The 24,066-nt window shown below is 48.5% G+C and overlaps 1 protein-coding gene and 1 pseudogene across 1 annotated transcript; both read right to left on the minus strand.

Annotated features, from left to right (window-relative positions):
* LOC132592032 (zinc finger protein 850-like) overlaps positions 1-24,066 on the minus strand; it is a 127,408-nt pseudogene that overhangs the window by 72,689 nt on the left and 30,653 nt on the right.
* LOC132592026 (zinc finger protein 675-like) lies at positions 4,128-11,857 on the minus strand. The gene is made up of 2 exons (XM_060273954.1): positions 10,811-11,857; positions 4,128-10,024 (listed from the first exon to the last, which is right to left on the minus strand). The coding sequence occupies exons 1-2, from the start codon at positions 10,842-10,844 to the stop codon at positions 8,850-8,852; spliced, it is 1,209 nt and encodes a 402-aa protein (XP_060129937.1). The 5' UTR covers positions 10,845-11,857; the 3' UTR covers positions 4,128-8,849.

Consider the following 24,066-nt stretch of genomic DNA (forward strand, 5'->3'; position numbering starts at 1 on the left):
AACACTGGATTTCTATCTAAAGATGCACATCAGAGCTCTCAAAAATATATGAGCTCTCTCCGCATGCTGTTTTAAAATCTAAGGTTTAGTTATACCTATTCAGGAAGGCCAAATGCCTATTGGTCATGCTGGCGATGATTTGATCACCCCTGACAGTCCTTAAGGAAGAAATAAATAAAGCCCAAACACTTGGGGAACTATTATTGATTGACTAAATACCAATTTATCTTATTTTGTATTTTTCATTCTGTGTCACCAAAATGATAGCAATCTCTGTCAAACTTTGTAGAGAAGTGCTTCTCTTATTTTGTTAGCAACTGATGTACACTCATCATGGAAAGCAATTGTATTCAATCACATCTCCCAAAGAGTGATATGACTATGACACACAATGTGTTGGCTATCAACTCACATTTTACTAATTCTAGTAAGATATATAGTTTCAAGGAAGGTGTTATGAGGTCACACTGTGTTGTGTAACAGAGGCAGCATCATTCAGATCATGCCAGTTTTCCTTGATGCAACTGATGCTTTGGTACAAGGACCTACTTTAGTGGAAACACTAGAAAAGAGCAACCACATTGTCATACATATGAGGAAGTGAAATTAAAAACAGCATAGAAACAAGCAGAATTATTGGAGGTATCCACATCAAAGGATCTTGCTAACCTCAAAAGAATTCCTGTTCATCCTTCAACCAATTGTTCTGATAATAATTTTCCATAAGAAGGAAGGAGGTTCATGAACAAATTTGTTAGAAATCCAGCATCTCAGCTTCAAACTTCAATGTGTGCTCTGATTTGCTTGCATAAATTCCATAGAAGCAGGCTTTGTCATTGATTCTGATGTCAGAAATGGTTCTGCTATACAATAGGAAGGGACATGGATCGGGGCGTACCCAGGATCAAAACGGGGGGGGGGGGCGACAACTGATTATTTGCCATCGCCCTACCTAATTACTGGCTTTTGTTGGTGGTTATAAGTGTCGGAGTGTGTGTTTTTGTAGGTTGTAAGCCACCTTGAATTCATTTGGGGAGTGAAAGACAAGATGCATGTTTTGGTAAGAATTACCTTTTGGTAAGAATTGTCTTTGAATTTATATGGACAGATTTTTGCCAATCGAAGATTGCCTAATGTCAGGTGGTGACAAGGAAATTGGGAGGATTTATTTGAAAATATGGTCCTCAAAAATCTGCTGTTTGAATATAAAACATAGATCCTCCCCCCTCTCCAAAACACATACTGAGGTAATAAACCCTCTCCGTCTGCAACAGCAACCTGCCGTTCTTTCTACCTGTTAAATGAAATGCCAACAAAGCCAGTTGCCTCACCGGGCGCTATCATTCGCACCTGCGCAGGGGTGGCCTGACACGACTCCGTGCCCCAGGGGTACAAAGGACCGCTTCCACACGTGTCTCGCCCAGAGCCTTTTAAAAGCAAAACGGGGCTCGGCGCCACGTTCGCAACAGATGCGGGGCCAGAGCAGGGTCGCCGCCTCCGCCCACAGGCTCCATTCCTCGCAGTTCAAAGCCTGTGTCACAGCCGGGCGGAGGCCGGGCCTACAACGCCCCCCCCCCAGCCTTCGACCCCCGAAGGGAAGCGGCCTCCTCCACCCGCCCAGCGGAATCTCTCCCTCCTGTGTGGCTGCTCTGGGGCCGCCTCTGCCCTTCCCGCGGGGGCCCCAGCCGGGCTCCCGCCGCTTGACGAGTTGCCGTTGGACCGGCTGCCTGGCCGTGCGGTCCTTCCTCCCCCCCCCCCCACGGCTCCCTCACCTCGAGCCCCACGGGCTCGCGCTCAGCCCCGGCCAGATGGCTCTTTGCGGTGGTCCAGGCGGAGTCGAGGCGGTGCTGGGGGCGCGCGCTGCGCCGCCCCAGGCTGTCCGCTGATGCCGCCGAAAACGTCGCCGGCGCAGCGGGAGAGAAGGAAGCAGAGGAAAAAAAAATCTCCCGCCGCTGAGCTGGACTCCGCCCCTTCCTTTCATGCTGCCCAAGCAGCTGAGGGCTCCCTGCGCCCCCGGTGGCAGCTTCAGGCACTGCAGGGCTCTTTCCGAGATCTGATCAGCTCCGAGTCTCGGCTCTTCCATGGAGTCCCAGACGGCTCCAGCTCAGCCCGGACTCCCAACCAGGCGCCCTCCGGAGCTTGGCGCCCTGGTGCATTACGCCACCCAGCCCTGCCTTAGAGCCGGCCCTGACCGTAATATACCAAAGTAGGGACCCAGGTGGCGCTGTGGGTTAAACCACAGAGTCTAGGGCTTGCCGATCAGAAGGTCGGCGGTTCGGATCTCTGCAATGGGGTGAGCTCCCGTTGCTTGGTCCCATCTCCTGCCAACCTAGCAGTTCGAAAGCACATCAAAGTGCAAGTAGATAAATAGCGCAAGTAGATAAACCACTGGCAATAATCTTTGAAAATTCCTGGAGAACAGGCGAAGTTCCAGCAGACTGGAGGAGGGCAAATGTTGTCCCTATTCTCAAAAAAGGGGAAATAGAGGACCCAAACAATTACCGCCCAGTCAGCCTGACATCAATACCAGGAAAGATTCTAGAGCAGATCATTAAGCAAACAGTCTGTGAGCACCTAGAAAGGAACGCTGTGATCACTAAAAGTCAGCATGGGTTTCTGAAAAATAAGTCATGTCAGACTAATCTGATCTCATTTTTTGACAGAATTACAAGCCTGGTAGATGAAGGGAACGCTGTGGATGTAGCCTATCTTGATTTCAGCAAGGCCTTTGACAAGGTGCCCCATGATATTCTTGTAAAGAAGCTGGTAAAATGCGGGCTAGACAATGCTACTATTCAGTGGATTTGTAACTGGCTGACTGACCGGAGCCAAAGGGTGCTCATCAATGCCTCCTTCTCATCCTGGAGAGTAGTGACTAGTGGGGTGCCACAGGGTTCCATAGCTGCCAAGTTTTCCCTTTTCTCGCGAGGAAGCCTATTCAGCATAAGGGAAAATCCCTTAAAAAAAGGGATAACTTGGCAGCTATGCAGGGTTCTGTCTTGGGCCCAGTCTTATTCAACATCTTTATCAATGACTTGGATGATGGGCTTGAGGGCATCCTGAGCAAGTTTGCAGATGACACCAAATTGGGAGGGGTGGCTAATACCCCAGAGGACATAGCACTCTTCAAAATGACCTTAACAGATTAGACAACTGGGCCAAAGCAAACAAGATGAATTGTAACAAGGAGAAATGTAAAATACTACACTTGGGCAAAAAAAAAAAATGAAAGGCACAAATACAGGATGGGAGACACCTGGCTTGAGAGCAGTACATGTGAACAGGGCCGGCTCTACGGCCAGGCTGGGTGGCGCTGGGCGCCATGGCGGCAGCCCCGGCCCGCCCGCTGGCTGCTCCACCACGCAGCAGCGCCATCGGCAGCAGCGCTGCGCGGTAAGCCCGCCCGTCGCGCAGCAGTGCTGGCGGCGGCCGCGCTGCGCTGAGCCCAACCATCCACCGGTCCGCCTGTCTGTCGCGCTGGAAAACGGGGCGGCGGAGGGATCCGTCGCACCACGGCGCCAGGGCGCCAAAGGTGCTTAAGACGGCCCTGCATGTGAAAAGGATCTAGGAGTCTTGGTAGACTACAAACTTGACATGAGTCAACAGTGTGATGCAGCAGCTAAAAAGCCAATGCAATTCTGGGCTGTATCAATAGGAGTATAGCATCTAGATCTAGGGAAGTAATAGTACCACTGTATTCTGCTCTGGTCAGACCTCACCTGGAGTACTGTGTCCAGTTCTGGGCACCACAGTTCAAGAAGGATACTGACAAGCTGGAACGTGTCCAGAAGAGGGCAACCAAAATGGTCAAAGGCCTGGAAACGATGCCTTATGAGGAACGGCTTAGGGAGCTGGGTATGTTTAGCCTGGAGAATAGAAGGTTAAGGGGTGATATGATAGCCATGTTCAAATATATAAAAGGATGTCATATAGAGGAGGGAGAAAGGTTGTTTTCTGCTGCTCCAGAGAAGCGGACACGGAGCAATGGATCCAAACTACAAGAAAGAAGATTCCACCTAAACATTAGGAAGAACTTCCTGACAGTAAGAGCTGTTCGGCAGTGGAATTTGCTACCAAGGAGTGTGGTGGACTCTCCTTCTTTGCAGGTCTTTAAGCAGAGGCTTGACGGCCATCTGTCAGGATTGCTTTGATGGTGTTTCCTGCTTGGCAAGGGGTTGGACTGGATGGCCCTTGTGGTCTCTTCCAACTCTATGATTCTATGATTCTAGGGTCCACTACGCCGGGAAGGTAAACGGTGTTTCCATGTGCTGCTCTGGTTCACCAGAAGCAGCTTTCTCATGCTGGCCACATGACCTGGAAGCTGTTTGTGGACAAACGCTGGCTCCCTCGGCCTACAGAGCAAGATGAACGCCGCAACCCCAGAGTCGGACATGACTGGACCTGATGGTCAGGGGCCCCTTTACCTTTTAATACACAAAAGTATGCCATTTCCCTTTCCAGAAATGCTTAATTGCTAATTCAATGGACTGAAAATGTATGGTTGCTTTCATTATGTTTAGGGAAGCTTTTAATATTTGATGGACTATTGGATTTTAATATTTTGTTGGAAGCCGCCCAGAGTGGCTTGGGTAACGCAGCCAGATGTGCGGGTATTAAAAAAAAAATATTATTAATTAAATTGATCAGGTGAGTGTTCTCCTTTCGGAAGAGGCATGTGGAATCTCCACGGTTGCTAATAGCATAACGTTGAAAGGCTAGTGAAATATGGGGAGCCCTTGAGCATCTGCTTGGCATGCAGAATGTCCCAGGGTCAACCCCTGACATCTCCTGCAAGGGCTGAAGGAAATCCCTGCCTGAAACTCTGGGGAGCTGCTGCCAGTCAGTGTAGACCAGGTGTCCTCAAACTATATCTCACGGGCTGAATCCAGCCTGCCAGGGTCGTGAATCTGGCCTGCACGGCAATTTAAGAATCTGCCAAGTGTCTGAGGATGAAGGCATCTTGCCATCTGTTCAGTCAGTCCCTGCGCTACGCTGAATGAAAGGCCAGGGCGTTTTGTCCGGGCATGGGAAAGTGTTGTCTTTGGGCTTGAAGAGGGAAGTTAAGCTTGGCAGAGGAAAGCCGACTTGGGTCAATTCGGTTTCGTTATGTAGACCTTTAAAGGTGGGAGAAGGAAAAGTAGTCCTAATTTTGTGAGTGTCACAGCAGTCTTTCCACTCATGTGATTTACATGCTCTGAAAGTTGGGGTCTGTTTTGACATTTAAAATTTAAAAGGGTGGAGTGGAACCCTCTCGTGACCATCTCGTTAGCCTGGGGAGCCACACTCTGGTTGAAGGTGGCCAGGATTAGCCCCCAAGGCCTGGGGTGTCCCTGAGGAACTGACAGCCTGACTTTTGCCTTTCAGCTGCTGGAGGAAGATCAGCTGTTCCTGCTGGAGGTGATTCAGAACTGCCAGGCAGCTCAGCTCAGGGGCTCCGAATCCTGAAGTGCTCCAAGCAGGAGACGGCCCAAGCCATCCTGGTGAGTGATGGGTGGTGTGGGGGACCCCCCTGGGGAAGTGGGGCAGGGAGGGGCTTTGGGGAAGGGATTGGACCCCTCAGACCTGCTCTGCGCTGGCTGGGCTCTTTGCCCCCCAATCTGCAGTTGCTGGTGACGAAGGATTAGGCAAGGCGTTCAGTGGATTCTTATATTCTCAATTTCTTGTTATGATTCTGATTTCATTTATTACTTTTATTATTTAAACTTTTTTTCTCCTTCCCCCTCACAGCTTTTGCTTTTCTTTTGGTTTATTTCATTGATTTCAACCCGCTGAGATTCTTGACACGGGCTTTCATGGTTATTTATTTATTTGTTTGTTTGTTTTAATTTGATTTGTTTTCATTCTTTATTTTAATATTTTTGTTCTTTTTTAATTTTACATTTTTATTTTGTGCACATTCATTCCTATTTTGTGTATATATATATTTCTTGTTTTGATTCTTATTTCATTTATTACTTTTATTTGATTGATTTATATTTTATTTTAACACTTTATTTTATTTTGCACAAAGCAGCTCAGGCCCTCCTTCCCCCCTCACAACTGTTGCTTTTGTTTTGGTTGATTTTCTTGATTTCAGTCCACTGAGATTCTTGACATGGGTGAGCTATCGTGGTTTGTTTGTTTGTTTTTATTTTTATATTTGTTGTTCTTTAGTTTAATATTTTTTATTTTACCTTTTTATTTTGTGCACATATGCGCCTATTTTGTAAATATTTTGTATATATTGCTTTTGTACAGAGTACTTAGAGTTAGGTGTAGGCTTAGGGCTAGGCTGGGGGTGGGGGTCAGAGTTAGGCTTGGATGGTCTTTTTAGATGGTCAGCTAGTGTTATAAGAGAATCCATGACCAGAGGGGGGATCCTGAGATAAATTTGTGAACCCTGCTTGGTATGCCTATTGCCTTTAAACATTGCCCTTCAAACTGAACGTTCCTTCCACATGTTGGTCACTGGAGTTCAATCTTTGTATCAAGTGTATTTTTCCTCCCTCATGACCTTTGTGCATTTATTTATTTTTTATTTTTAAGAGGGCAAATGTAAAGAGAAATTGTATGGCAAGTTTCGGAAGAGTAAAAGGTTGCGTTTGGAAAAAAACACAAAAAGTAGGGGGGGGGTTGGCCTCCTCAAATATTTTAAGGGGGGGCAAAGACCCCTAGATGGTGCCTACTCCCTACACCTACATGTCTCCGGGGGGTCACAACATAAAAGCACAAGATAAAAGCACAAAACACCACATTAAAAGGGTGGAGTGGAACTGGATATTGACCATCTCGTTAGCCTGGGGAGCCACATTCTGGTTGAAGGAGGCCAGGATTAGCCCCCAAGGCCTGGGGTGTCCCTGAGGAACTGACAGCCTGACTTTAGCCTTTCAGCTGCTGGAGGAAGATCAGCTGTTCCTGCTGGAGGTGATTCAGAACCGCCAGGCAGCTCAGCTCAGGGGCTCCGAACCCTGAAGTGCTCCAAGCAGGAGACGGCCAAAGCCATCCTGGGGAGTGATGGGTGGTGTGGGGGAGCCCCATGGGGAAGTGGGGCAGGGAGGGGTTTGGGGGATGGGGTTGTGCATCTGCTGGAGAGGAAGAGACTACTGGCTCAAGGCATGGGGAGCCATTCCCATAGAAAGCCAAGCTTTGAGAGAACCAGAACAGGGATGGGACCCCTCAGACCTGCTCCCCGCTGGCTGGGCTCTTTGCCCCCCACTCTGCAGTTGGTGGTGGTTGATGAAGGATTAGGCGAGGCGTTAAGTGGATTCTTATATTCTCAATTTCTTGTTATGATTCTGATTTCATTTTTTACTTTTATTATTTAAACTTGTCCCTTTTTTCTCCTTCCCCCTCACAGCTTTTGCTTGTCTTTTGGTTTATTTTATTGATGTCAACCTGCTGAGATTCTTGAGACAGGTGAGCTTTCGTGGTGGTTTGTTTGTTTTTATTTTATCTGCGCAATGTGTGGCCTCCTCAAATATTTTATGACGGGCAAAGACCCCTAGCTGGTGCCTATTCCCTACACGTACATGTCTCCGGATGGTCACAACATAAAAGCACAAAACACCACATTTTAGGAGGGCATTAGATGTCACTCAGCCAAAGGCCTGGTTAAAAAGCTGCCAATTTGCCTGGCTCCTAAAGCTGTATAATGTAGGGTTATCAGACGTCCCCGGTTCCCAGGGACAGTTCCCGGTTTTACCAATCTGTCCATGGCCAAGGATGCCAGTGGCAAGAGGCTCTGTGGCCGCTGCTGTTGCCAGTGCGGACGGCTGGGCTGTGTTAGACGAGAGGCAACATTCCCCCTCCCGCTCCCACCCTCCTCCTCCTCCGTCTGCTCCTCTTGCTGCTGCTGCTTCCGCTTGTTTATTGGTGTTTTGGCGGGAACCTTGCCCCGAGGGCTGAGGGGAGACGTGGAGGGTGCCGGCATATGGTTTATCATGTTCCTTCCCAAACGTCCGAATTTGAGAGGGGTGCAGATGCAAGGAATAAAGGCTAGGCGTTTTATTGCCCGACCAAAGGAGACACCACCCTCCCACCTCCTCGCTTGTAAATAAAAATAAAAATACTCTGCCACATGGCTCCCCCCTCTCCCCACACAGTCTCCCTATTGCATTTTTCTCTACTTAAAGCGTCAGACAGAAAATAGGGGAGGTTCATATTATAATAGCTTTCGTTATCTATCCGTTTGTATTCCTCATGTGCCTTTTTCTGGGACGACCTGACTCTTTGTCCCCTCTCTACCCCCCCCCCCTTGTTCCTTCCTTCCTTTTCGGTGACACTTCCAGGAATCCCAGAAAAGGGGGGGGCGAACACACACACACACCCCTCCCTCAGTTCCAACCATCCCATCCTAATTTTGCTTTCCCTTCTCTCTCTCCCCCTCCCCACCCTTCACCCATAACCAAGGAACCTGGCTCTGGTTGCCATGTAAACTACATATGTTTACAAAATGATACTCCCTACTAATAATCCAGATGCTACTGTATTTTAACCCCTTGGCTGCTACAAAAGAGTGTCCCTGGATTCATTGAAAAAAATCTGGTAATCTCGTTTTTCCGACCTTTGTATGGATTCTTTTATGGGAAGTGAGTTTGGAGCTCTGACTAAAGCTCTTTCCACATTCCACACACTGATAGGGATACTCCGCTGTATGGATTCTTTGATGGGAAGTTAGACAGGAGCTATTGCTGAAGCTCTTTCCACATTCCACACACTGTTTTTTCGGGGGAAGACCCTTACGCCTTTAAGAGTGGCCACCTATTCCCTACACCTACAGGTCTCAGGAAGCTTACAACATAATAACACAACACAAAAACACAAAATACCACATTTAGATCTGGTTAAAAAGGTGCTGATTTGCCTGGCTCCTAAAGCTGTACAATGGTTTTTACGACATTATTATGGATTCTTTTATGGGAAGTGAGAGAGGAGCTCCGACTGAAGCTCTTTCCACATTCCACACACTGGTAGGGTTTATCTCCTGTATGAATTCTTTGATGCTTAGTGAGAGAGGAGTTCAGACTGAAGCTTTTTCCACATTCCACACACTGATAGGGTTTATCTCCTGTATGAATTCTTTGATGCTTAGTGAGAGAGGAGTTCAGACTGAAGCTTTTTCCACATTCCACACACTGATAGGGTTTCTCCCCTGTATGAATTCTTTGATGGGAAGTGAGAGAGGATCTATCAGTGAAGCTCTTTCCACATTCCATGCACTGATAGAGTTTCTCCTCTGTATGAATTCTTTGATGCCTAGCGAGACTGGGGCTCACTCTGAAGCTCTTTCCACATTCCACACACTGATATGGTTTCTCCCCTGTATGAATTCTTTGATGCTTAGTGAGAGAGGAGCTATGACTGAAGCTCTTTCCACATGCCACGCACTGATATGGTTTCTCCCCTGTATGAATTCTTTGATGGGAAGTGAGACTGTGGTTGTGACTGAAGCTCTTTCCACATTCCACACACTGATAGGGTTTCTCTCCTGTATGAATTATTTGATGGGAAGTGAGAGAGGAGTTCCTACTGAAGCTCTTTCCACATTCCACACACTGATAGGGTTTCTCCCCTGTATGAATTCTTTGGTGGTTAGTGAGATTAGAGCTCTGACTGAAGCTCTTTCCGCATTCCACACACTGATAGGGTTTCTCCCCTGTATGAATTCTTTGATGGGAAGTGAGAGAGTAGTTATTACTGACGCTCTTTCCACATTCCACACACTGATAGGGTTTCTCCCCTGTATGAATTCTTTGGTGGTTAGTGAGATGGGAGCTCTGACTGAAACTCTTTCCACATTCCACACACTGATAGGGTTTCTCCCCTGTATGAATTCTCTGATGGGAAGTGAGATTGGAGCTCTGACTGAAGCTCTTTCCACATTCCATGCACTGATAGAGTTTCTTTCTGATGAGATTTTGTTGATGGGAAGTGGAATGGGAGCGCTGACTGCAGCTTTCTCCACACTCCAATTTTTTACCTGGCTTCTCCTCTCTGAGGATTTTGTCATGGTCACCTTTGTTCTCGATTTCCAATTCATCACAATCTGCAACGGAAACAAAAAAGGGATTAGAGCCTCAGGAACAAATGGAGAAGAACTGAAGGCAGTTGGGGAGGTGTTCATTAGCTGTGTTGTTTATCATTAACCAACATTTTTATTATTAGATTCTGATGAGTTGTTGAATGTTACTTTGTTTGATATATAGTAGTGTTCAAAATTTCTGGAAGACTTTTGGGGGAAAGTGTTTTTCAGAGGGTTGATCGCTCACAACACTTCTTTTGGAGTAATATCATAAAATTATATGTCAATGGAAAGATGATTTAATCAAGAATGCAATCCAACGGACTTCCGGCATGGCAAAATGGCGAGCGGCACGCGACCGTGGAGCTCCTAGGAGCCACTGATGTGCCCAAGCCGCTTGAACAACTTCGGAGCCGTTAAAACCGCTGCCAACGCTGCACAGGAGCCGTGTTCAAAATTTCTGGAAGACTTTTGGAGGAAAGTGTTTTTCAGAGGGTTGATCGTTCAAAACACTTCTTTTGGAGTAATTTACTGTTTATTGTGGGGCTGTTTCCAGGTGCTATAGGGGGTGCTGGAGAGCTCTGTACCATATCTGCACATGTGCAGGAAACGCTTCTGCGCATGCGTGAGTGATTTGGCGCTTCTGCGCATGCACAGATGCAGTGAAACCCGGAAGCAACCCTTTCCGGTACTTCTGGGTTGCCGCCGGACACAACCTGAAAAAAAGGAACATGAAGCGGACGTAACATGAGGTATGACTGTAGAGGTATTTTTTGAATTTCCAGTCACATATGACAATATGATGAATACCAAGAGAGGCCACGATCCCATGAATCTCCTCCATAACCTCCTTATGCAGAGCTCTCTGGTCAGGATCCAGCAACGCCCACTCCTCGTCCGTGAAACGAACAGTGACATCTTCAAAGCACACTGAACCCTAAAAGAAAAAGGGAAATGTCCTCCTCTGAGACAGCATCAATATGATCTGCTACACAATGCTCTGTTGTTTCCTTCCTGTAAATTGCAGCGGTGTTTCAATAGGATTGCTTTGCTGCACATTTTAATTCTGGATGCTTATTTTATTCTGCGTTTTAATTATGGGTGTTCGTCTTTGTGCAAATAGGGGGTACTCCACCTTCTGTTTTTCAAGTCATTCTGCCTACACAAGTTACAGGGAACCAGGCAGATGGCCTTTTCAGTAGTGGTACGCACCCTGTGGAACGCCCTCCCACCAGATGTCAAAGAGAAACACAACCACCAGACTTTTAGAGGACATCTGAAGGCAGTCCTCTTTAGGGAAGCTTTTAATGCTCAATAGATTATTGTATTTTAATACTTCTGTTGGAAGCCGCCTAGATGGCGGGATATAAATAAATTTTTATTATTATTATTACTAGTATCATGAAGCCCGTTAAAGTAACGGATGCTAGAACAGTGAACTAAGGAAGGAAGGAAGGAAGAAAAGAGGGAGCAGGAGGGAGAGAGGAAGAAAAGAGGGGAGAGAAAGATGAGTAGGAAAGAAGGAAGGGGATAAAGAAGGAAAGAATAAGAAAGAGGGAGAGAAGACAGAAAGGGAGAAGGAAGGAAGGAAGGAAAGAAAGAAAGGGAAGCGGGGGGGGGTCGCCACCTTGATTCAGCACCAGAAAAGAGCGGGAAGGGACCCAGGCGCAACAAGCATTTCCCGCGCAGCGTGAGGCAGCGGGTGTCAGTTTTAGGAGAGGTGCGTAAAGCCTCCTCAGAGTTGCGCGTTCGCGGGCAGGGTGCTGAGCCGCGGCAGGAGGCGGAGGCGGCTTGCCGGGTCGGCGAGTCCTGAGCCTCTGGGACGCAGCAGTGAAACCACCTCCTGCTGCCGTGGCTCGGGGCGCTCCACGCTGCACTGCTGGGTGCTTTGTCGGTGCTTCAGCAGCAGCAGCCAGTTCCAGGTGGCGAGCCACGGCAGGAAGAGGAGGATTCAAAGTGCTACAGAGCACTGCTGCATCCCAGAGGCTCGGGACTCTCCACGCGGTGCTGCCGGGTGCTGACCCGGCAAGTCGCCGCATCCTCCTCCTGCCACGGCTCAGCACCCAGAACTGGCTGTTGCTGCTGCTGAAGCACCGACAAAGTGCTCTGCCCCATTTGCACATAACAAAAAATGTACTTTGGCACCGGCAAGCGCGCGGGCGACATGGCTGGTTGGGGAGAAGAAGTGTGAGTAGGTGAGGCCTGGAGCCGAGGGCCCCAGGTCCGGTCAGCTGGCCCCGGAGGGTCCCCTATGTACCGTAGGGTAACACTTTGAAACCACCTCCTCCTGCCGTGGCCCGGGGCGCTCCACGCAGCGCTGCTCCGGCCACCTTTCTACCCCCCCCCAGGCCCCAGTTGCTTGGCGGCTTTCTGCTGCTCTTTTTTTGCGGCTCGGGGTATGGCTTATTTCCGTGAGCGAGCGAGGGCGAGTGAGAGGAGAGGAGGGCAGGGTGGCCTTGCCTGGCTGCCCGCCGGCCCACGGGTGGCGAAAAGAAGCATGGCAGGCACCGCACTGCCAGAGGCTGGGGAGAAACTTTCCATCGCCTTCGCCCTCCCCTGTTGAGTCAGACGCGCCACCTCAACCCAGGAGGGACAGAGGGAGGCGCTGCTCAAAGGTGCCCTTCCTCCCCCCATTCACCTCCGCCGGCCTCCACCCTCGCTTCCCCGATGCGCCCTGCCTCCCTCAGCCGGCGCCGAGGCGCTACGCCAGGAAGGAAAGGCTCCTTCCCCACCCTGGCCTGGCTTGGCTGGAAGCGGCACCGGGGCGGAGCGTGGGGGGGGGAGGAAAAGTAAGCAGCCTCCTCCTCCTTGCGCTTTAGCGCAAGCGCAGTGAGGCGCTTGTCCGGCCCGGAGCGGCGGTTGGCGGCCGCAGGTAAACGGTAGGCCGAGGGGTGGGGAGAGAGAGCTTGCGCGTGTGCGTCCAGTCTCTGCGTCCAATCCCTGTGTCCGTGGGGCACATGCGCAGTAGCGCGGACACAAGGGCACAGGGGCTGGACACAGAGACACTTGGACTTTATTATATAGGATTATTAATGGATCCACTTTCTCCCCTCCTCGTGAGCTGTTCTGGGGGTTCCCTCCCAATGCCTTAGAGTCAAATTCAAGGGGTTCATAGGGGTATGGCGAGAGGGAGGAATGGGGGGCAGGCCCCATTTTGCAGCGGCTGGTGCTAATTAGGTGAATCCAGGCCACTATTTCCCCTTATTTGTCCACTGCTTAGAAACCAATTTTAGCATTCAGTGCTCAATCTACAAATAAAATACGGTAAGCCTATTTTGGATGGCCATCTGTCTTGGATGATCTAGCAGAGATTCCTGCAATGCAGGGGGTCTCCTGGCTCTTGGAGACAAGCAGGGAGGGTGGCTTCTGGCAAAAGGAGAGGGAGCCACCGGTGGCTCCTCCTTATCCTGACTCACCCGTGCCTCTTGACCTCCCTCCTCCCACTTGCCTCCATCCTCTTCTGCCTCTGATTCTGGACTGCATTCTGCCACAGAGTCTCCCAACTCACTAAGCCCTGTTAGCCATTCAGCTTCTGACACCTACTCTTCCCAGGCTTCTCCCTCTTCCCCCTCTGACCGCCCATCCTTCTTCCACCTCCACTTCTTGGGCTCTGAGCCATCTTCCTTTCCTGGTTCCCCAGCTGTATCCTCCCACCATTCCTCTGTGCCCAACCAGTCCATGACATTGCTCCACCCCTCGGCCTCTGTCCCCACAAGGCAGCTCCCCCTGACCTGATCTGGTTCCACAGCCGCTGCTTCCCTTCTGCCCCCATGAAAAGATGGATCAGGAGGTCTTGCCGGCATCATTCTGTCACCTGCAAGAGAAAAAAGGTAATCAGGACACCAGGAGTGGCTGCTTCTCTCACAGGTGGAACAGGGCATCTCTAACTACAGGTTGGTCTTTGAGAAAGCCTTACCTGCTGAGAGCAATTGGACGTTTGTGCCCATTTCATATGTTTGTTGTGCAGAAATACATCTCCCCTCCTCTGGACCCTTGTTCCCAACTGTCTCCCCCCCCAAAACAAGGTGAAAAGAACCCTCAGATGAGTTGGAAAACCAACAGAATGAGACCAAATGGAGACAAACCACCTTCCTCCTTACCCAGTGGCCTCTCTCTGGTGTCCAACGGAGGCCTCTCTGCCTCACAGGAATCCAGGTCCATTTCTGCAAAATGATCCTTTCCCTGAAAAAGATACAAGGATTAAAAACAGAGAATGGGGATGAATATTAGAAAGAGAATGACAAAGACTTGAAGGGTGTGAGATCTCATTCCATGAATGCTTTCCCAGAAAACGGATGGGCCATCAGCAGACCATTATGGGATGTTCTCCCTCCTGTTTGGAGCCCCTTGGGAGTATCCAGAGGAAAGTCTCTCTCAGGCAAAAAGATAGCGTTTACATTTTTAGATGCTGAGAAAGCATTCGACAATCTAAATTGGGAATTCATGAAAGAAGCTTTGGAAAAATTAGGGGTAGGGAATAAATTTATGAAGGGAATTAATGCAATTCATAATAAACAGGTGGCAAGGCTAATAATCAATGGAAGGATAACTGAAGAATTTGAGGTAACTAAAGGGACGCGTCAAGGATGCCCGCTGTCCCCATTATTGTTTATTTGGTCTCTAGAATTCCTGATTCGAGATATCAGGGGGGATAAGGAATTTAAAGGGATTAGAGTGGGAGGAAGTGAGTATAAAATCAGAGCTTTCGCTGATGATTTGGTAGTTATGATGGAAGATCCGATAGAAACAATAAAAAATTTGGATAAGAAATTGGCGGTGTATGGGGAATTGGCAGGATTTAAAACAAACGGAGGGAAAACTAAAATAATGATAAAAAATATGAGGAGGACAGATATAGAGGATTTAGGCCAAATAAAGGATTGGGAAGTGACGAATAAAATAAAATATCTAGGGGTAATATTAACACCAAATAATATAAATTTATTCGAGGATAATTATGCTAAAACATGGATCAAAATTAGAGAGGATTTGGAAAGGTGGACCGGGCTCAACTTGACGCTAGCAAGTAGAATATCGGCGATTAAAATGATGGTCTTGCCTAAAATGCTTTTTCTATTTCAAATGTTGCCCATAAAAATTAAAAAAGAGACGTTTGAGAGGTGGAAAAAAGATCTTAGTAAGTTTATTTGGCAAAAAAAGAAAGCGAGGGTTCAGTTTAGATTGTTGACGGATGCTAAAGAGAGAGGAGGGTGGGGGGTCCCAGATTTAAAGCTGTATCATGCGGCAGCCAGCTTATGTTGGATGAAAGAATGGTTCACTCTAGAAGACAGAGATTTACTGAGACTAGAAGGATTCAGGAATTGTGGAGGATGGCATGCGTACCTGTTGAAAGAAAGAAAGGGGGATTATAATCTATTCACAAATCATATAATTAAAAAGTCACTGTTTTATATATGGGAAGAATATAAGAATCTATTAGAACCCAAAACCCCATGGTGGGCATCACCTTTCGAAATGGTGGCAATGGATAGTAACCCGAAGGGAGGGAAGTGGCAGACATATAAAGATCTTGTGGAAAAAGTAGATGGTGAATATAGATTAAAATCATATCAACAGGTTGAGTGCTTCTGTCAAAGTTGGTTTCAATATTGTCAAGTACAAAGTGCATTTAATAAACATAAAATGATAGGTTTTTTGGAGAACAAATCAAAGTTACAAGATCTATTAATTGATAACCCAAAAAAACCATTGGCAAGAATTTATAAATTTTTACTAGAACGGGAGATGAAGGACGAGGCGGTGAAGCATGTGATGATCAAATGGGCACAGGATGTGGGAAGAACAATATATAGTGAACAGTGGGAAAGGCTATGGAGAATTGACATTAACTTCACAGCCTGCATGGGAATCAGGGAAAACATCTGGAAAATAATCTATAGGTGGCATCTAACACCTGGAAAGTTAGCAAAAATATATAAAAACGATGCCGATAAATGTTGGAAGTGCAAGGAAATTAAAGGGGATTATTTCCACTGTTGGTGGGGTTGCAAATAAATAAATAAATTTTGGACAGAAGTTTATGAGAATGTTAAAAAAATATTAAAATGGACATTTGAGAAAAAACCCGAGATCTTATTGTTAAGCCTGATCCCGGAGGATGTGCCTGCAGATAGAAAGAACATCTTGCTTTACGCCTGCGCCGCGGCCAGATTATTAATAGCACAAAATTGGAAGGGAGAGAAACTACCGACTATACAGGATTGGCGCATTAAATTAGTGGAATTTATGAATTTAACCGCGATAATTAGGAAAGTCCCCAAACAGAAATGGATAAAAGAATGGAAGTACGTAGAGGATTACCTTAGAGCTGAAGGTATTAGTGCTAGATGGGTAATTTGCTCTGATTAAATTCACACAAGATTATGGGAATTGTAAGAATAGGTGAAGAAAATGAGATAAATGTAAATGATGTGTTTTTTAAGGGAAAGCATAGTAACGTTCAGTATAATTGGAAACCGATGTGTAAATGTTGGGAAGTTTATTGTAATTTTATTTTTTGTATTTTCCTTTTTTTCTCCTTTCTTCTTTCCTTTTTTCCTTTTTTCTTTTTTTCCTTTATTTTTTCTAATAAGTTTCTAATCAGTTTTGGTTTCTTTCTTGTACAATTCTGACTTATGTTTGTACTAATGTATTTCATTTGCGTTGATTTATGTTATGTTATGTTGTGTTGAATTATATGGATTTTATTGTTAATATGTGTAATATTTAATAAAGTATTTTAAACTTTTTTAAAAAAAAGAAAGTCTCTCTCACCTGCTTTCTCTCCTCTGCCTGACTCAGGAGGAAACCTTCGGCCAGGGCCACCACCTGGGAACTGGTCTCTGCTCCGCATTCCCTCACCCAGCTCTCCATCTCTGGGGGAAGGACAGCCAGGAACTGCTCCAAGATCACCAGGTCCAGCATCTCAGCTTTCGTGTGCCTTTCTGGCTTCAGCCACTGGTGGCAAAAGTGGTAGAGTCGGCTGCAAACCTCTCGGGGTCCTTTGGCCTCCTGGCAGCAGAACTGCCTCAACTGCTGCTGGCTCTGCACCTCTGAGCGGAGGGTGTCCTCCTCACCCAGGAACTTCTGCACTGGGTTTTCCCAGAATCCCCCACTGCTCCCAGTTTGGTTGGCATGGCGTCTTCCTGTTCCAGGGCCAGCTGAATCTCGCTCATCCATCTCTGCTCTCAGGAAGCCTCTGAGAGATCGGAAGGAACCCTTTGGTCTTCTGCCGAGTTCTGTCCGTCTTAATGAGAAGCTCTAGCAAATCCTACAAAGCAAATACATTGTTCTGTTACAGAATTTGTAGGACAGGGGAAAATAATGGTTCCCTGAGCAAGCATGGATGAGTCTTACTGGGAACCAGGGCTGGACTGCACAACATCGCAGACCATGAGCTCTCTTTTTGAAAAGAAAGAGGATGAAGAGGAGAAGAAATAAGTCTCTAGCCTTCTAGCAAGGCAAAATGTGGAGGCAACTGAAGGGATTTCTGTGAGATTAATCAACCTGGTTCATTCTGCCTTCCAGTCAGTGCATGAAGTCAGAACCGACTGACAAGGGAATTATTTGTATCTTGTGAAAAATGGATGCTTGGCTCTAGTGTAAGCTCCCCACCCCCACCCCACCCCCCTTCTTCTGTCTCCTTTTCTTGCACTTGGACTCTCTGCCGCTCTCAAGACAGACTCCTGGGGTGGGGTTCCTTTTTCTTTGCTCTGAGGGCCAGGTATGTATCTGACCAACTCCCTAAGGGCCAAGTGGGCGGGGCCAAAGAAATCTCCCTTGAAATTTAGGCGGGTATTTTATCATCATCATCATCATCAGCATCATTTAATAGCTTAACACATACACAGCCATTGATGCCAACGTCCCTACTCTGTGAGTAGCAGCACCCATTTCTGGCTGGTTTTCCAGCAACAATCCCTTTGGGACAGAGAGGAAGTGGTCCTGGGATGCCATGCTCTGGGTGCAAGGGGATTGCTGCAGTGGCCTCCGCGTGAAGCTGCCCTTGGAGACGACTGGGAAACTGGTTTGCAATGCAACAGCCAGACTATAGGCTGGGATCCCTCTCTTTATTCCTGGCCTTTCTCTCCCACCTTTCTTTCCTTCCTCCACGTGGGTTTTTTTTTTTGGGAGGGAGGGGGTTGGTCCACCTCCTCGTCCAGCTTTGGAAAACCATTTGCACATGTTTCATCTGTTGTGCAATGACGCTGAGTGATGTCACACAGAATTAACGTCCTAGGGACTCCTTTGTTTAAAGAAGGGAGATTTTGTGGGAGTCAGTTTTTTTCTGAAAGGCCAAATGAGTTTGGGACCCTCTGAAGTCCAGGAAGCTGGACCCTCTCCTCCCTGACTTGACGGCTAGGCACACTGTGGCGTCTTATGCTGAGGTGGGCGGGTGCCCCCACGCTGCATCTGCCATCCCGTCTCCCCTTTTCTTGTTATTTATGGATAGGCCTCACAACAGCTGGGGTGCAGTACGTAATCTGGAGCAGAAAGGGTCATGATGTGGGGGGCAAGGCAAACCTTGCAAAGTTGTAAAAATGAGGAAACACATTGTATAGTTTGCAGTAAGTTGAGCAAATGTATGGCAGCAGATAGTGAGTCTGATATCTCTGGTTGTTGGGCTCGCGAGAGCTGGTGTTGTCTGGTGGCAACAAGGACTTTGATGTTACCCCAACTAACCAGATGTGGTTCCTTCCTGGTCTGCATTCAACAGCGCTTTCTCTCCCTTGGGAGTTGCCTTTCCGGCATCTCCTATAGGGTTAGCTGGAAGTTTGGAATCGGATTGGTCAGGTCCTGATGCCAGGCCATGCTGGACAGCTGATTGGACGGCTGACCACACACACTCAACTGGAACTCACAACGGACCTGTAAGGGTAAAAATAACTGCATAGCCCCCAGGAGATCAGGGGCGCAGGGCCAGGCCACTGCAGGTCTGGCAGAAAACACCTGTGGGTGCTCGATGTCCTGGGATTTGCAGAAATGCATGTCTGCTGGTCTGAATTTAAAGTAGGATTAATAAGAGAAAACAACAAGATATTTAATTTTACATTGGACCTCCCCCAGGGTCCAGAATCTTTCCCCATTCCTTTTTTGTTTTTCCAAAACTCGTAACAAGTGCCTGAACGTTTGCTAGAGGCAAATTGAACCGTTTAAACAAGACCTTTGCAGAGTGGTGGAAACAGCATGTAGCTTCCACTGGGTCTGAGAATGAGGAAGTTACTTTAATACCATGCAAGGAAGCATCGGCTGGAGCGTTGAGAAAGTAGCTACTGCAGAGAGAGAGAGAGAGAGAGAGAGAGAGAGAGAGAGAGAGAGAGAGAGAGAGAGAGAGAGAGAGAGAGAGAGAGACCAAGTAGATGTTCATCAATCTGAAGAGTGATCAAAGCCATAGGCAATTGTTCAATAAGCTGATATACAAAATGGCTATTTACTATCAGATCAAATGCGATAGCTGGAAAGAGCTGGAATGCTTAAAATTACTGCAGCAATTCCTCTCTCCGTGACTTGGGTTTGTCCCCCCCCCGGCACCCTCCCCTGCTGCAGCCGTGGGACCCCCACCGTCTCCCCACTGCACCCTCTGGGGGGGGGAGAGAGAGGAGACTCACCCGATCATCCCAGGAGTGAAGGGACAGCGATGCAGCCCTTGCAGGAGAGACACCACAGCAGGAAAGGACTGGGCAGGGAGGGAGGCTCCTTGGCTCTGGAGGACCTGGCCCCCCCTTGCTTCCTGTTCTCTCTAGGAAGGCAGCTAGGTTCCCTTTAACCCTTGCAAAGCCGAGCTCGCCGTTTTATTATTTTTTAGGGATTTAGGGGTGCAGCTGCCCCCCTGGCTACGCCAATGCCCAGATATCCTTTTGGGGGTGAGGCTCTTGGTTGGACTCTGAGCATCTCCCTCTGTTGTCCGGAAACCAGAGGAACAGCTTGCAGGGAAAAGGGCTTTGCAGGAGGCAAGGAACCTCCTCCTCGAATTCAGGAGTGGAGAGATAGGAGGGCATCCCGGGCTCATCTAGTCCAACCCCCAGCAATGCAGGAATATTGAGTCAAAGGATTTTATATCTGTATTATTATTGTCTGTATTTGCATTAGGATAAAGTAACTGCCTTTTGGTCCCAGAGGGTACAGCTACTATTGGTTCATTTAAGCTGCTGTATTTGGATCCTCTGTCTTATTGGTTCCCTCCAAAAGGCAGCACTGTGATTGCCTGATATTGTTCCCTCCAAAATGTATCCCTTCCTAGCTAGTCCCCTGTCCCTATAAATGTAGCTTTCCTCTCCTCAGTCTTCAGTCTTGTTCACTTTAATAAAGAGCTGTTACTAGAGAACTGTCTCCAGCATGTTTTGTCAAGAGAGCTGAAATCACAAACCCCACGTCACAACAACTGGCGACGAGGATGGGATCCGGAATGCTGAGGAGCGGTTAAACACAACCCTGCCTCAGAGTCCGGATTGCAGCTGAGAACAAGACTCACTGGCCAGCTGAGAAGACGACCCTGCCCGCTAGGACAATGGAGAGTCCAAGGGTATTGGAGCCCTTCCAGCCATCAGAGCCCCACACCTGGGAAGACTACGTCGAACGCTTCGAGTTCTTCGCAGTGGCTCAAGGGATCACCGATGCCAGCAAAAGAAGGGCCACATTCCTGAGCTACTGTGGGCCCGAGACCTTCAAGCTAGCCAAGGCATTACTTGCTCCAGCGAAGCTGAGTGAGACATCTCTCAAAGATATTCTTGCCTGCCTAACAAGCCACTTGGCGCCTACTGAGACCAAGATGGCCCGGCGGATGGAGTTCCATAAGAGGCAGCAGCATGCTGGGGAGTCTGTATCCGCATTTCTGGCTGAACTCCGGAAGCTCGCTCAGCACTGCGGCTTCCAAAATCTGGAAGAGACTCTCCTGGATCGGTTTATTGGTGGTCTGAGCAGCAAGAAAGCCAGAAGACGCATCGTGGCTAAAGAAGATGTTACCCTTGCTTCAGCCTTGAAGGAGGCCACCGCCACGGAGAATTATGAAAGAGAGGAGCTTGATGCCAGTCGCAAGGCCACTAAGCCACAGATAGAAGTTGCGCATGCCATGGACGAGCTAGAGGCTACTCCAAGCCAGAGCCCAGTCCGTGGGGTTGAGTCGGTGCGTCAGGCCTGCACAGTGCACAGAGATCGCCGAGGCAGTTGTCCAGGTTGTGGCGGAAACCATGAAAGGAAGAGTTGTCGTTTCAGGGATGCTATCTGCCGGACGTGCGGAAAGACGGGTCACATCGCCAGGGTCTGTAGATCGGCGGCGTCGGGAGCGACAGGAGCACCTAGACTGGAGCATCGCAGACCGCCCACAGCAACTCGTTTTCTAAAGGACTGCCACTACGTAACGGAGATCAACGGGAGGGCCGTGCAGTTTCCAGCGCAAGGCAAGGCACACGTCAAGGTGAAGATTGAGGGTCAGCAGTGCGACATGGAGGTGGACTCCGGATCCGCATTCACCATCGTGTCGGACCAGACCGCGAAGACATTCTTCCCCAGGGGTAAGTTGCCCCCTCTGGAGCCCTTTCCGGCAACCTTGCAGTCGTACTCAGCAGGCCGCATCCATGTTATGGGAATGTGTGCCGTGAGAGTACAGTTCCGGGACAAACAGGCTGTACTCAAACTGGTGATTGCGAAGGGCAGTCGCCCCAGTCTCCTGGGCACTGACTGGTTCCCTGCCCTGGGACTGAGTATCTCAGGGCTTAATTCAATCCAAACCTGCCCTGAGATGAGCGAGGTATTATGCAAGGAATTTGCTGGTCTCTTTAATGGAAAACTGGGTTGTTATAAAGGGCCCCCAGTTGACTTCGAGTTGGACCCCGGGGTGGCTCCAATCCGACTCAAACCAAGGCGAGTGCCATTTGCACTGCAACCCAAGATCGAGGCAGAGCTGGATAAATTGGTCAAGCAGGGAGTTCTCTCACCCGTGGACTCTGCTAAGTGGGAGACTCCAATCGTCACACCCCTTAAAGCAAATGGGGAAGTCAGGATATGTGCAGATTACAAATGTACTATCAATAAGGCACTCAGGGGAAACTCATACCCCATTCCAGTTGTATCACATCTGTTGGCTAAACTGGCTGGGGGCAAGGTGTTCGCCAAAATTGACCTGGCACAAGCTTACCAACAGCTGCCAGTAACCCCACAATCAGCGGAAGCACAGACTATTGTCACACATAAAGGGGCGTTCAGAGTTAACAGATTACAGTTCGGAGTTTGTGTGGCCCCAGGGATTTTTCAAGGGCTCATGGAACGCCTGTTAAGAGGTCTGCCGGGGGTCTTGCCATTTTTTGATGACGTTTTGATTGCTGGAAAAGACCCACAGGAACTGGTTGCGCGTGTCCGTGCAGTGTTGCTCAAGTTCAAGGAGGTGGGGTTGCAACTGAAAAAGGAAAAATGCAGTTTTGGGGTGCCAACGGTGGATTTCTTGGGGTTTAAAATTGATGCATCAGGCATCCACCCCACAGATGCTAAGATTAAGGCCATCATCGAGGCACCACGACCACAGAACAAGACGGAGTTGCAGTCATTCCTGGGACTTATTAACTTTTATCATTCGTTCTTACCCCAGAAAGCTTCGGTAGCTGAACCATTACATAGACTATTGCAGAAAAAGAATGTGTGGCGATGGGGGCGGGAGCAGCAGAAGGCTTTTGACTCCTTGCGAGGAATGCTGAGTAGCAGGAGCATCCTTGCTCATTATGATGAGTCAAAGCCGCTGGTCCTGGCATGTGATGCCTCTCAATACGGTCTGGGGGCTGTGCTGAGTCATAGGGAACCGGATGGGTCGGAAAAGCCCATCTCTTTCTATTCCCGTACGTTGTCGCCCACGGAGCGCAACTATGCTCAAATTGATAAAGAGGCACTGGCTATTGTGTCCGGAATCAAAAGGTTCTATGATTATTTGTACGGTCGCCAATTCTCCATTGAAACGGACCACAAACCACTGTTAGGGTTGTTCAACCCAAACAAACAAACGCCACAAATTCTCTCCCCCAGAATGTTGCGTTGGTCAATATTCCTGAATGGGTTCCAGTACACCTTGACCCATGTGCCGGGGAAACAATTGTGCCATGCTGATGCGCTGAGTCGCTTGCCCCTTCCTGGCGGGAGCAATGAGGATCCTGCTCCGGCGGAGCACATTATGATGCTAGAAACACTTCCGGGGGCTCCTGTAACAGCTACGGATATAGCTGAGAAAACGAGGAAAGATGCTGTTCTCTCCCGTGTGCTCACTTGGGTGGGGAGGGGGTGGCCAGGTGGTCCGCATGAAGAAAAATTCAGGCCTTATGCGACAAGGCAGCACGAATTGTCCATGCATAAGGGTTGTCTCCTATGGGGAGATAGGGTGATCATCCCAGCACCACTGAGAAACAGGGTTCTTGAGACGCTTCACATGGGACACCCGGGAATGGTCAGGATGAAGTCGCTAGCCCGATGTTATGTGTGGTGGCCTGGAATGGACCAGAACATAGAACAATGGGTACGAACATGCAAGGCATGCCAAGAGGTGCGGCCAGAAGTGGCCAGAGCACCAGTCCACTGGTGGGAGCAGTCCAGGACTCCCTGGAGCCGGCTGCACATAGATTTTGCGGGGCCATTCCAAGGGAAGGTCTTTTTGGTTATCGTTGATGCATATTCCAAATGGTTAGAAGTGGCGATGGTCCCTAGCATGGCATCAGCTGCCGTAATCAAGGTGTTGAGGCAGCTGTTTGCTACCCACGGGTTACCTGAGACCATTGTATCAGATAATGGGGCAGCTTTTGTATCCCAAGAATTCAGGGCATTCTTGGCTGATAACTTCATAAGAGGGGTCACATCCGCGCCCTTTCACCCATCCTCCAATGGGCAGGCTGAGCGCATGGTAAGAACAGCCAAAGAATCCATTGCGCGCTTAATGGAGGGTAACTGGTCGGCTCGCATTGCGCGAATGTTATTTTTGCAGCATGCGACGCCGTGTACTGCGACGGGCAAGTCGCCAGCCGAGCTGCTCTTAGGTAGAAGACTGGTAACGGTGCTGGATTATGTCCACCCAGATAAAATGCCAAACCGTAATT

The sequence above is a fragment of the Zootoca vivipara genome, chromosome 4 (assembly GCF_963506605.1).
Source record: "Zootoca vivipara chromosome 4, rZooViv1.1, whole genome shotgun sequence".
In the NCBI taxonomy this organism is placed as follows: Eukaryota; Metazoa; Chordata; class Lepidosauria; order Squamata; family Lacertidae; genus Zootoca; species Zootoca vivipara.